The following is a 13903-nucleotide window of genomic DNA, read 5'->3' as shown; positions in this document are numbered from 1 at the left end:
GTGTATCAATATGTGCGGGTAAGCATCACTCAAGTCTAGCGAGGCTAACCAGTGGAAACAGAGCACAGAGAATAAAACGGTGCTCAGTGTTTCCAGGAAACATATACTGATTTAGACTGCTGAAGTCCAGAACTGGACGCAGCCATCTGTAGTCTTTGGAACCGCCAACACTTGCGAGTAGAATCTTGGACTTAATGCCGGGACCTCTCTTGTGTCTTGTGCCCTGTAAGCAAACTGTCTACCTCCTGTTGGATTGCTTTCGCTTTGCGGGAATCCCCTGTTAGCGCCCGAACAGGGGGATGTTGCCAGGGGGTGGAGATCTTGTAACAGTGTATCACCACCTGGAAAGTCCAGGGGTCGGTTACGTGCTGCCTCCCATCTGGAATACACTGGCGCAATCGATGTATGTGGGTATATGAGATATGTGGGTTTGGCGGTTCTACATGAGGAGTGATCTCTCCTCCGTCGAGGTGAGGTTCCGCAAGGCCTGTAGTCGATAGGTTCAGACTCTACTTCCCCCCGAACATATGCACACCCCCCTTGATGCAAGTGGAAGCATCAAACTTGCTTCCCCTGCGAGCTGGGTGGGCGACCACCCGAGGAAAAGGGGGGACCATCACTTCTTCTGGGGTGCGCGTCACCACACTACCCTCTCCCGGAAGAGTCAGGACACTTGCCAGTCGGTGCTGACTGTGGTCATTACGCTTTCTGAGCTTAGGGTCTTTTCTGCTTGCCCTAGGCAGAAGTCAAACTGGCTCGCGGGTCCCACCTGTACCAACTGGTCGGAGGGACCCCGAAGCACAGAGACTGCTGCTTTCCTACTGAACCAAATAATTTGTGGTTCCGGGGTCGGGGAGGAACCGAAGGATCCGGTCGGTGTGAAATTTGGCTCCAGACTCTGCTGGCTCCTGTCTCAAACACTGCATCAATTAGGTAGCGCTTGTTCCAGAAGAAAGGGTTAAGCATGTAATTGCTCCACCTTCAGGACTTATACCTCTACTCCGCAGGAGACCAATGACACCGTCTGAGCGTTCCCACTGCATCCAGTACTCTGCCAGACTAGGAGAGTTATGATATCAGTGTTGTTTTGAATCCCGCCATCTGGATCCCAGAAGCGAGAGCACTACAGAGAGTGACAGCTTCAGGATTGATGGTGGGGATCGAACATCAGGTCACAGCATGGCTCACGGAGTCGCCCGAGGTTGCACCCACCTAATCAGATATCCTTCTGATGGCCGGGCAGGTCCCCTCTGGGGGTGTCTGCGGGTCCTGGAAAGGAGAGTGACCTGTAGTGGAGGCAGGACTTAGAAAAAAATTTATCCCTTGTCACTGGGTCCGACAGACAATCCCTGGGTGACAGAGTGCAAGGGGAGGGTACAAAACCGCATGTCCTGCCCTGCTTGGTCCCCTCGAAATCGGAGGACTGACTGCCAGGTCTCTTGTTGGCTGCCTGTGGACTAGGTACCCGGTAACACCAAACTGTGCCCCACCTGTTTCCCAAACAATGGGGAGAACGAGGAAGGAAGGAACATGAATATTGCTTGCTGGTGTGTTTCTTCCAGCTTGCCAAAATAAGGGGCAACTGCGGTGGAGGCAACCTGCTCCCCCTGCATTTAGTCTACCAGATCTGCAAGGGACACAATTTGTCTCGGCAGGTCCTCAACCAAAGCAAGAATCTCATAGACAAACCTGTTGCCGTGCGAGCATGGATCTACAGTGGGACCCGCAACAGGCCCCATAGGAGTAAAAACCTCCAGGGGCACAGCCTCGCCGTTGCGGTACGACCACCACCTGCAGAAGCAGACCATGAGGAAGCCCTACGATCAGCAGGGGGGCCCTGCAGGGGGGGGGGCATTTTGACTGACTGGAGTTTATGGTGGGTAATTGAACTTATTGAATTGTGATTGGCCCAGGCATGTGTAAGATACAGGTCCGAACGCATGCACTTGCGGATGCACAAGGTCAATCCACGAGTCCCTGAATGGGGACTAATAAAGATGTAAAATCCTTAAAGCACTATGGCTGGATTAAACACAACAATAAAAAGGAAAATCATATAAAAGATCCCTATATGATATAATGATGGCATCTTCCTCCTCTTTAAAGTGGGGGTCAAGCTCAATAGACTTGGAAGAGAATAAAACAGGATATTATTATTTATACAAAGCGTCACAGACGTCAAATTGCAATGCCACGAGCATGTGGTCGACCTGCAGTGCGATTTTCAAAACAAGTTTTGAATGGTTTGTCAGGTTGCATGAGTGAGAATGTTATGTGGTTGGCGGAGTTGTGTTATATTCAGTCAAAACTATCCCACAATGCACTGTAATTTGAATTTCTGATATGGTCTATATAGTGCAAGATCAATGTAGACAAATATCTAAATGGTAGTATTAAATATAAATGCAGATTAAACCTAGCAATAACTTTCATTATTATACATCTGTCACTGTAACGCCATAAGTTACAGAGTGCCGTAATTTTGTGGTATTTGCTGTATTAGGATTAATAATAATAATAAAAACAAACATGGCAGCCCCCGGGGTATGACTGGTCCCCCATACAAAGAAGTTTTGCTCAATCTGTTCTAAACTTTTTGTATTTTGGTACTCCCATGCTGTATTCCTGGGAGGAAAACATGTATAATAATAAGGTTATTATGAGGATACCGAAAATTATGTACTCGGACAGTACGCTGCATGTCAGTTGATACTATCTACGTGCATACTTTTCGGTATCCTCATAATAACCTCATATTATGCAAATGACAGTGATAAAAAAAAAAGCCTATATGTACAAAACTTGCGTATATTGTGTAATGAACACTGCAGTGTTTGCAGCTAAAACATTATTTTTATTTCACGGTAAATCAGACATTAATATGTCTATCAAGATGAAACATCCTATATAATGATTGCTGGATTCACGAATATGACAGGTGTACACTATTATTTTGGTGTATGATGTGCAAGTGAAATATTGATTGATACAACTATTGCCACTTTAACAAAAATGCTCATTTTTATGAAACGGCCAACAGAAAATTGTTTTACATTAGTGTCATACAACAATTAGTGTGACCTGATATAATTTACACAGGAAAAAAATTGAACAGTATTAAAACAATATGGCGGCAGGCAGAGCATTATGAATCCAATAAGCACAAACATAATTGCATGCCCCCATTCAATGATGTTTAATAGACAAAGTTTGAATTCAATCAGTCACAGATTAACTTAAATCCATTTCCAAAATATATAACCTGATGCTTGATGTATTTAAACTATGTAGGTCAAGGCATGTTTGAGATATTGCTTTAAGGGATTTAACTTGTTTATTAAACAAGATGACTGCAAGTTGGCCATTTTAGATCTGGTGGTGACATCAGATGCATGTGCGTTTGGCCGATATGATATGTCTGATGTACCAGTATGTGTGAAGTTTGAACTTGATTAGGCCAGGCATTTCAGTGATGTGGATCCAGAACTACATTCTTTAAAACAGAATGGCAGCCAGTCAGCCATTTTGAACCTAATCCAAAAAGTGCATCAATGGTGCATTATGTTCAATGTATGTCCTAGGTTAAATAAAATCTATGCATGCACAACTGAGATCCGGTTCCTGAATGGTGTACAATCTTTAAAACAAACTAGCCGCCAGTTCGCCCCTTTGAACCCAATTCGAAAAATAAAATGGCATGTACTAAAGTCTAATAAGATCCAATGAATGTACTATGTCTGAACAAAATCTGATCACACACAATCAAAATCTGGTTCTGGAATCACAGGAATTCTTGATTTTGATGAATTGTTAGCACTAAAATGGCCATCTCAATTCAGATCATTGAAGTGAATGCATGTACATATGTATCCCAAGGTGTATGTGTAAAGTTTGGTCCAGGCATGTCTGAGATACAGATGCAAACAGACACACAAAGGTCAAATTATAAGTTCTTGCATTTAGACTTCGTCCAAGTGAGGACAAATTAAAACAGGTGTCATGACTCTTCCCTCTTTTTTATGTTTCGATTTCCACCAAGTTTCCGTTTTTTGAAACCTGTGTTTGCCCCATCACTTGGCATTGATAGGGAGCTCACAGTCTTCTCTTTAAATTTAAATTTCCTTGGTTCGTCTACTGGTAGTGTTATTGGTGGTGCTATGTAATTCACTCTTGCTTCTGGCAGCTGTAGATCAGTTGTATCACTGTGGAAAAATAAAACACAAGTTTAGGTTACAATATTCTGTAAGTACCCAAGAAACGATAAAATTCGTAACAGCAGAACTTGAATTGTAATACTACCCAGTACGCAAATCATTGAAAATTGAACACAATACATTAACTCAAAAAAAATTGAAATTGACGTTGTGATGCAGTTCACATGGGTGACACCAATCTGTGATGCCGTGCAGATGGGTGAAAACTCTGTTGTAATGCAGTGTAAATAGAAGAAATTGACATCTCATGCAGTTTAGATGTGTACAACCAATGTTGTGATGCAGTGCAGATGGGAAACTAACTACACCAAGTGTAAAAGCTGTGCAACTTACTCAGCTGCAGGGGCCACTTCTTGCTATAATCTGACCACACCAAGTGTAAAAACTGTGTAACTTACAGCTGCAGGGGCCACTTCTTGTTAAGATCTAACCATACCAAGTGTAGAAGCTGTGTTTTTTATTCAGCTTCAAGTGCCACTACTTGTTCAAATCTAACTACACCAAGTGTAAAAGCTGTGTAACTTACTCAGCTGCAGGGGCCACTTCTTGTTACGATCTAACTACACCAAGTGTAAAAGCTACGTAACTTACTCAGCTGCAGGGGCCACTTCTTGTTACGATCTAACTACACCAAGTGTAAAAGCTGTGTAACTTACTCAGCTGCAGGGGCCATTTCTTGTTATGATCTAACTACACCAAATGAAATGGCTGTGTCACTTACTCAGCTGCAGGGGCCACTTCTTGTTATGATCTAACTACACCAAGTGTAAAAGCTGTGTAACTTACTCAGCTGCAGGGGCCAACTTCCTGCTATGATCTAACCATATCAAGTGTAGAAGCTGTGTATCGTATAATCTCTAATTTAGGCATTTTTTGAACATTTAAATCTTTTTTAATACATAAAATAGATCCTAATTTAGGTTTAAGAGTATGATGTTTATAGCGGCTAAGTGTGAATGATAAACTTTGTTTTTTCAATGATGTTTTATCACTATCAAAAGTGTTAAATTATTCTTCTTCATTGCGTTTATCTTTCAAAAACCAAAGCCAAATATTGCACTACAACATCGGTAAATCTCTTCCATGTTGCATTCACCACGAAGTCGCAGAATTGTCATTAACATATTTAAATGAGCTACAGTAATTTGAACACGTTGGCACCATCCTGAATTTTGATTGGTTAATTAGCAACTTGAAAGAACACAATTTCAGGTGGCGGATATCCTATTGCATCAAGCATTTACATGTGACCAAAATCATTTGTACAATAAAACTACCGGTAAGTTGAATTTTATTTGCATTTCATAACAATTCAACAAAAGTATTTTTTGTACGTTATTATAATCACTGCTGAGTAATAATCAACAATTGCAACACTTTGAAAACAAGTAAGTTATTCACTTGTGAAATGCAGCATGGCTGGATTACGCTACGGTACTGTGATCATTTGCTACTAAACAATACATTTGTGTTTGTTTTTATTGGAAACTTTTAGAATATACTTTTCTTTACCAACAAAATAAAAAAAATTAATGCATATTACATTGAATATACTTTAAGTATTTTTTATGTGAACAGTTTTTCTGATTGACTGTTTTAAAACATTTTGTGACGCCTATTTTAGAACCAAATTAAGGTCTTTCATTCTTCCCTGGCTCCTAAATAAGAGTGCATGTGACACCTATTCAAGATTATATGGTAACTTACTCAGTTGCAGGGGCAACTTCTTGCCATGATCCATAAGGGTTACTTCTTTTCTTCCCAGAGGTTTCAGCGTTTACTTTCGCTTTATCATCTTCTGCATCTACTTTATTTTCCGGTGTTTTCACTTTCGCTGTACTAATATCAACCTGCTTATTGTTTTCTTCACCCTGAAAAACATGCATAATCAAAACAACAAAATACACAGATATTGTAACACATGCGTTCCTACTGCTTCACTATGCAGTCAAGATGTCTGGGATGAATGTTTACTACTGATGCCATGGCATTATATGTGACTTAAATTATCAAATAAATTTATTCATTTAATTAATTTATTAAAGAGATGTGTGAACATCCCACAGTCCATCGTTACATCTCTATGTTAATGAATGCCATGATGAAAACAAAAAAGAAGTTAAAGATGGTTGCCAAACTTCAGCCACTGCAGCTAAGGGGATAAGCAACATTTTAAAGTAGTCCCTCTATAAACTGTGACTTTTCAATCAAAGCATGTTCCAAAATGGCTCTGGTATACAACGTATGTAATGAATTATAACTTGCCAAGAGATCAAGTCAACCAGGAATTCTGCTTTCCAATGCCATTCTCTATTACTGCACACATAGAAAATCAAGATTCAAAATTGCAGAAATGCTTAACCATATCTTGACAAGGCAATATAAAAGCACATGGGGCTGGCAGGATAAGGGTTGAAATTAAAGAATTTTTACTATTAAAATGGCCATAATTCGACCATCTTGAATAAAATCACTAAATGAATAAATATGCATATCTGCAACACAAGGTATGATATAGAAAATTTTTACATGATTGGTCAAGAAATGTCCAAGATATAGCTCTGGAACAGCATACATTAAAACAAAATGGCTGCCAGTTGGCCATTTTGATCTGATCTGAAAAACAAAATCCATCTGTACACAACCAAGATCCAATTCTGAAATGCAGAAGTGCTTGATCTTGATGAATTTCCACATTAAAATGTCTGTCGTAGCAAAAGAGCATGATATTATATATAGTTACCTTTGGCATATCAGTTGCTATTTTTTTTGTTACTTCAGTTTCTACTTTGTTCTCAGCTGAAGACACAAAGCCATCAGGTTTATCCCACTGTGAAACTAGCAAATAAACATGATATTAAAAAGTTGCTTTGAAATGATATAACTGTATGAGTCTGATTAGAACATCTAACACAAAATATGTAGGATTAGCACATGGCCAACAGCCCTCGACCAATCAGAGTCGTGATAAAGTATGGTTCTATTTCACCACAAATTCATTTATATCACAGCTGTTAATTCACAAGTTTGATTGCTGTCAAAACGTCATCATTTGATTGGCTCATGCAAATCTTTTCTTGGGCTGATTGGCCAGCCGGTTAGATCACGCCCCTCGGTGACTATGAGAATTAGAAGTTTGCAAGTGGATCAAAATGTGAAAACATATTGGGTGAACAAGTTATACAGGACATAGGTAAAAAAAAGTATATTTAAATAGCTTCTACAATTCAGGGCAGCAGACCTGAACTCCTGGAGGACCCAAGCAGCAGTCCTATGTGCCAGTCAGGGCGCTAAGAGTCCTAAGTGAAGTGACAATTCAAGTAGTATTCTGCATAACACTACTTACCTCCTGTCACACTGTTCCAGTAATATGTGTCCCCTTCTGGACTCACACCTTCTAGCCATGCTGCTGATGAATCTGCTTGGACTACGACAGGTAACTGAGGTTGTTGTTCTTGGGGGATTTCTTCAGCATCTTTGGCTTCTACACAACAAACAAATAAACATAGCAGTAATAGAGACAGTTATCAATTACTTTGTAATTTCCGCTAAAATTACCTACTAAATTGTATCACCAATGTTTTCAGATGGTGATACGATCACTAATAAGTATTTTTGATAGTCGCTAGTTGATCAATTTTGAAAAAAAAATCTGAAAAATAATGGATGTGCCTCAGTATGCCAACAGGTAGAATCCCATATTCTCGGTTTCAACAGAATTTGCAAGTACAACTTGGCAATAATGCTCTGCTTTTAGACTATTTTCGAGACAAATATGGTTGCCAGTCGGCTATTTTTTATCTGAAGAAGAAGAAATCTGGGGCATATATCATGTATCAACCATGTACCAAGATTGGGAGAAACTGGCCCAGGAACTTGTGAGGGACACCAAACCAAAATATGTTCAGCTTCAACTTTTTTTAATAAGTGTAATGATCTTATGAGATACCAAATGGACATACGTGGAGTGAACTGTTGCTAGGATATTGGCAGCCATTGTGTAATTAATATTTTCATCGCCAATACAGTGTCAAAATCCAAATACAGTCAAACACGTGTATAGCAACCACCTGAGGGACTTCATTGAAAAGGTCTTTATAAACAGGTGGTCTTCATATGAAATATCATGTGATGAAGTGAATCTACATTTATGTAATACAATAGCATTCCTATACCATGTTATGAAGTGAATGTAAAGATCTCTATAACATGTGAATAAAGAAAAAAAGTTGTTTTATAAATGAAATGCTAATTATTATTATAAGAATTTGCAAACATATTGCTGAAAGTGTGGTCACATAACACAGGTGGTTTTTATACATATGTTTCTCATGCGTCATTCCTTGGGACTGCCAAAAAAGTGGTCTTTCTATAGAGGTGGTTATTAACAAAGGTCTGACTGAACTTAACCCTGTGACAAAACAAAAGAAACAAATTCTACCTTTGATTTTCTTTTGTATTAAAGCTGTTTTATACTGAGGGGCTAAAGTCGGGTCATTTGCAACATCTTTTTCAAATGCCTTCAGTGCAGCCTGAAAATAATATAGAAAATAAGCACTGTCAGGTAAATATTATATGACATTCATGCTGGTTTCAGTGTTTCTGTATTCACACATACATGTAACCACTCATGTTTTATTTTCAATATTATATTGGTAATAAAGTACAAATTTCATCTTAATTTCATCTTAGCAGGTATTGGAATGTGTGGTTCCTGGAAATCAAACTGGAAGATTTTTTCTATCACTGTGAATGTATCAAAAGGTGGACATTGGGACTTGGGAAGGAGAATTGTCCAGTCTATACCTCCTCCATTGCTTGAAGATCACTCTTGAACTTGGCATCTTGCTTCACTTTTTTGGCTCCTTTCTTCTGAACATCTACTATCTTTTTCTGTACATTTTCTTTGTGGCGCTTTCCCCTTTCATGAAAGTCGACACTCTGTGAAGGAACGGATACAATATATAGCAAACCAGTTTTAAAGATTAATTTTAAATTACTAACAGGATTATTACCATTTGATATTTATAAACATTCATAAATATTTAATATAAAAACACAGGAAAACAAGTCATTGTCAATGACACGTCCCCGTTCTGTTCATATTTGAGTGAGATATACATTCAAAGCAGATCATGACCGAAATGCACCTGTATATGTACAACACATTGTACTAAATCTGAACAAAATCCATCCATGCATGACTGAGATCCGGTTCCGGAATTGTGAAAATACGTGATTTTGATGCATTTTCAGCCTTAAAATGGCCATCATTCAGCTATTGTTAAGCGGATCATGAAACAAATGCACATATCTATTTGTGACATGATGTACCTTGTGTGTGTGAAGTTTGAACTCGATCAATCCAGGCATGTCTCAGATACAGATCCAGATCTGAATTCTTTAAAACAAAATGGCGGCCAGTCGGCCATTTCGAACTTGATCCGAAAAAAAAAATGACGTGCATCAAGGTCCTATTATGTTTAATGTATGTACCAAATTTCAACAAAATCTGTCCATGCATAACTGAGATCCAGGTCCGGAATGGTGAAAATGTGCGATTTCAATGCATTTTCGGCCTTAAAGCGGCCGCCATTTGGCTATCGTTAATGAGATCATGAAACAAATGTACATACATATTTGTGACATGATGTACCTTGTGTGTGTGAAGTTTGAACTCGATCAATCCAGGCATGTCTCAGATATGGATCCAGAACTAAATTCTTTAAAACAAAATGGCCGCCAGTCGGTCATTTCAAACTTGATCCTAAAAAAAAAATGACGTGCATCAAGGTCCTATTATGTTTAATGTATGTACCAAATTTGAACAAAATCTGTCCATGCATAACTGAGATACAGGTCCGGAATGGTGAAAATGTGCGATTTCAATGCATTTTCGGCCTTAAAGCGGCCGCCATTTGGCTATCGTTAATGAGATCATGAAACAAATGTACATACATATTTGTGACATGATGTACCTTATGTGTGTGAAGTTTGAACTCGATCAATCCAGGCATGTCTCAGATACGGATCCAGAACTAAATTCTTTAAAACAAAATGGCCGCCAATCGGCCATTTCGAACTTGATCCCCAACAAAAAAATGACGTGCATCAAGGTCCCATTATGTTTAATGTATGTACCAAATTTGAACAAAATCCGTCCATGCATAACTGAGATCCGGGTCCGGAATGGTGAAAAAATGCGATTTTGATGCATTTTCGACCTTAAAATGGCCGCTATTCGGCTATCGTTAATCGGATCATGAAAAAAATGCATGTGCATATGTCCCATATAATGTGTGATGTATGAGTGAAGTTTGAACTTAATCGGTCCATGCATGTTCGAGATACAGGTGATCACAGACGCACGGACGCACACAGGGCAAAACATAAGTCCCCGTTTTCGGACTACGTCCGAACGGGGACTGATTATTATAGTTTTGCCCTTTGACCTGAGGGTCCAAGGTCAAAGCAAACAGGTGGTTTAAAAATATATATATATAAATATATACATACAACAGCTTTATGATATCTTTTTTGTACTACGATAACATCAGAAGATACAGTATGGTTTAAAGAAAATATTGAAAATACCATTTTTTACCAAAAATGAAAAAAACATATTAAATCCGATTAAAAGATGTAATATGGACAAGATCATGTAATTTTTATTTTTGTTGTTTGATAATGTATTGATATAGATATATTGAACTATGATTCATTATAAACTGAAAATGCTGTTCTTGTATCACAAATCTGTTTTGGTACGTACACTGCAAATATGTATAAGTGGTTTATCTAATGAATACTGTTGTGTGCCCTGCAAATACAAGATATTTAGTTCTCGATAAATCATAATCAAATTTGAACAATATTGATATTGTAAGATAGCATCCAAAAATGAACAAATGTAAGAGAAGTTTACCTAAGATATACCAACTGTTAAAGCAATACAACTTTGTTGAAAATATCACTTTTTATCAAAAATGACAACAACAAATAATAATAGTCTTGGAAGATATTATCACAAAATAAACAAATCTAAGAGAGGTCCAACCAAGGTACATATATACTAAGTATTAAAGCCGGACAGAGAACTGTACTTATCTATTACAGTGACCTATGTGATTTCAATTAATAAGTCCACCAGTCAGCATGTATATGAGGACATCCTGTCTTTTGAGATTCAATATGATAGAAGTAAAGTAAGTAAGTTTACAAGGTCAAACATATTTTAAAGATTATGCATGTGTGGCAGTCGTATTTCTTAATGTGTGGCAGTCCAATTTCTCAGCAGATCTAGATATCATAAGATGTATCAGTTTGAAATAAAACGTATGGAATTTTGTTGCATAATCATGCTCATAAGTTCAATCATATTTTTATATTATCTTAAAAATTATCGTGTGTGGCAGTCTAATTTCTCAGCAGATCCAGATTAGACACATACTAATACACGAGATGTATCTTATTGGAATAGATCACATGCAAACTTTTTTTGGGTAGTTGAACTGACAAGGAACCAGTGATGGACAATGGCAACATTTTGCAAACTATGCCTTGCCCTGAACTTTCGTTCAAGACCAAGGCAACAAGTTCATACCTCCAGTGGAACCCGGTAAAGATTACATTTTTGGTTAATGTTTTTAAGTTAAAATTTTGAAAAATATTACCATTTATATACACCCAAGACAATTGTCAGATCCCAATATAATGGCCGAGGTGCTCTGCAATATTTGTATTCGCATTTTTTGTTTGTTCTGTAATACTTGACATCCCTCAAATTGGAAAATACCCCCCCCCCCAAATAAATCAAACGACTTACGTAAAGCACACTCAAAGTACAATTTGTTAGTTTCTGGGTTCTCCCCACGCTGGACGGCGGTGGACGGAGCCGGCCGGCACTCAGAATTAGTGACCGGCACACAAGGCTGCCGTCCGGCACTATTGTTTTTGTCCATGACGCAGCGAGAGCGCTGGAAGACAAAAGAATGTTTGAGACGGGCGGATAATTAAAGCTTGGGTTATGTAACTCATTAAAAAAAAAAATAGGCGTGAAACTCAACTCAACGAGTTGGGGACATAAGAGGCCCAGTGGCAATCGACACTAGTAAGTGTGAAACCATACTTAGCACGGCGATAATGCATTGAAGTTGCCCGGTCTGAGTGGAGGCCCGACGTCACGTTTACATGAAAGAAAACAAGTGTCACTGCTTTCAATGACGTGATAAACAATCTTTTATTTTATTCGTGAAGTCCATAAAATTACATACTCACAAAATACAAACAATTGAATTTTCCTGTCAATCAAGTCAAATCTATTGAAAATGGGTGGATAAAAACACAGCAATCGTGCTGAACTGCATCATTTTATGATTGTCTAGCCAGAGAGAACACCGTACTTATCTATCCAATATGCTTCATTACGTCCAGCAAACGCAAGAAACCCAGCAAAGAGAAAAAGAAAGAAGAAAACCACGATCTGACTAAGAAGAAAACCAGAGTAGACATCGACGAAGATCATACAAAATCACCACAACAACGGAAACAGTCTTCAGGTTTCCGTGGCTTTACTGTCGTTATGATGAAGGGATGTTTTGCCGATTGTGTCAAAAATTCAACATGAGCTCATTTGATCGTGATACATGGAATGTAACTGCATGTAAACGAATTCGTCTGAGTAGTATAAAGGACCACGAGCAGACATCAGCCCATCGAGACGCCGTGAAACGCGAGATGACTTCTGCTACCAGCCAAAACATCAGCGAAGTTATTTAACCTGAAGTGAAAGAAGATGCCATCACCTCTGCGTTTAAAGTTATGTATTTCCTCCCCAAGCGTCGTATACCGCATACAACAAACTTTGAACCAGTGTTGAATTTATTATCTCAATTTGGAATGTCAGTGAAAGCAGATTTACACGTCAGTAAGAGTGTCACATATTGCAGCAAGAGATCCATGCACGAAATGATAATTATTTTATCATCAGTGCTAGAAGACAAAACAATCAACGAGTTGAAGCAGTCAGCAGTTTTATTCAATTATGCTGGACGAGACCACCGATGTGAGTGTCGGCGAACAATTAACATTAAACTGTAGGTACTTGAACTCAACTGGACATTTATGTGTCAAATTGTTGAAGATGGTCGAGCCACTGAAACCAGACGCTGACGACATTCATAATGTATATATAAGTTTTATATACACATTACGCTTCGTCAGTTGCAAAATGTATTTGTTTACTACTACCTACTTTACGTGTAGATACCCCGATCCCTACTCCCACCCAATACACACGCGATTGTGTTGTTGATATATTTGTTTGATATGCTTACGGGTTTGTTGTCAGTGATCCAACATTTGCAGAATTCGCAGAACTTCTTCGGTTGGGATTTCCAGTACTCAGACCTATGAAAAACAGAACGAAATTACAGAAATAGATTATATGCATCGTAATCAATCTGCATAATAGCAACGAAATTTACTAATCGACGTACATTTCTGAGTTGCAAAAGCTTAGTTTACTAACACAGCGGCATCCTCGATCGGTGGTTTCCTTCCAAACCGGAAGTGACATCAGAGCCTCTTTCAACAAATATGATATTCCACATAAGATTTGGTAGGCTGTTGTTATAATTTATTTTTCTTTAACATTAAGTATAAATTTGAATTTATTAAATCTCTATTCA

At 38.5% G+C, this 13903-nt stretch overlaps 1 protein-coding gene across 1 annotated transcript; it reads right to left on the bottom strand.

The window, feature by feature from the left end:
• Nucleotides 1-2833: 2833 nt before the first annotated feature.
• LOC100373917 (WW domain-binding protein 4-like) lies at nucleotides 2834-13778 on the bottom strand (the record flags this gene model as incomplete). The annotated part of the gene is made up of 8 exons (XM_085498551.1): nucleotides 2834-4202; nucleotides 5922-6085; nucleotides 6958-7052; nucleotides 7561-7698; nucleotides 8656-8746; nucleotides 9021-9155; nucleotides 13550-13622; nucleotides 13744-13778. Coding segments are annotated over 8 exons (936 nt in total), but the record flags the coding sequence as incomplete, so codon positions are not given.
• Between the last annotated feature and the right edge of the window lie 125 nt (nucleotides 13779-13903).

This window comes from Saccoglossus kowalevskii, chromosome 4, assembly GCF_978046115.1.
Source record: "Saccoglossus kowalevskii chromosome 4, keSacKowa6.1, whole genome shotgun sequence".
Classification (NCBI taxonomy): domain Eukaryota; kingdom Metazoa; phylum Hemichordata; class Enteropneusta; family Harrimaniidae; genus Saccoglossus; species Saccoglossus kowalevskii.
Note: the sequence above shows the minus strand (reverse complement) of the source record. Positions and strands in the feature narration are given on the sequence as shown.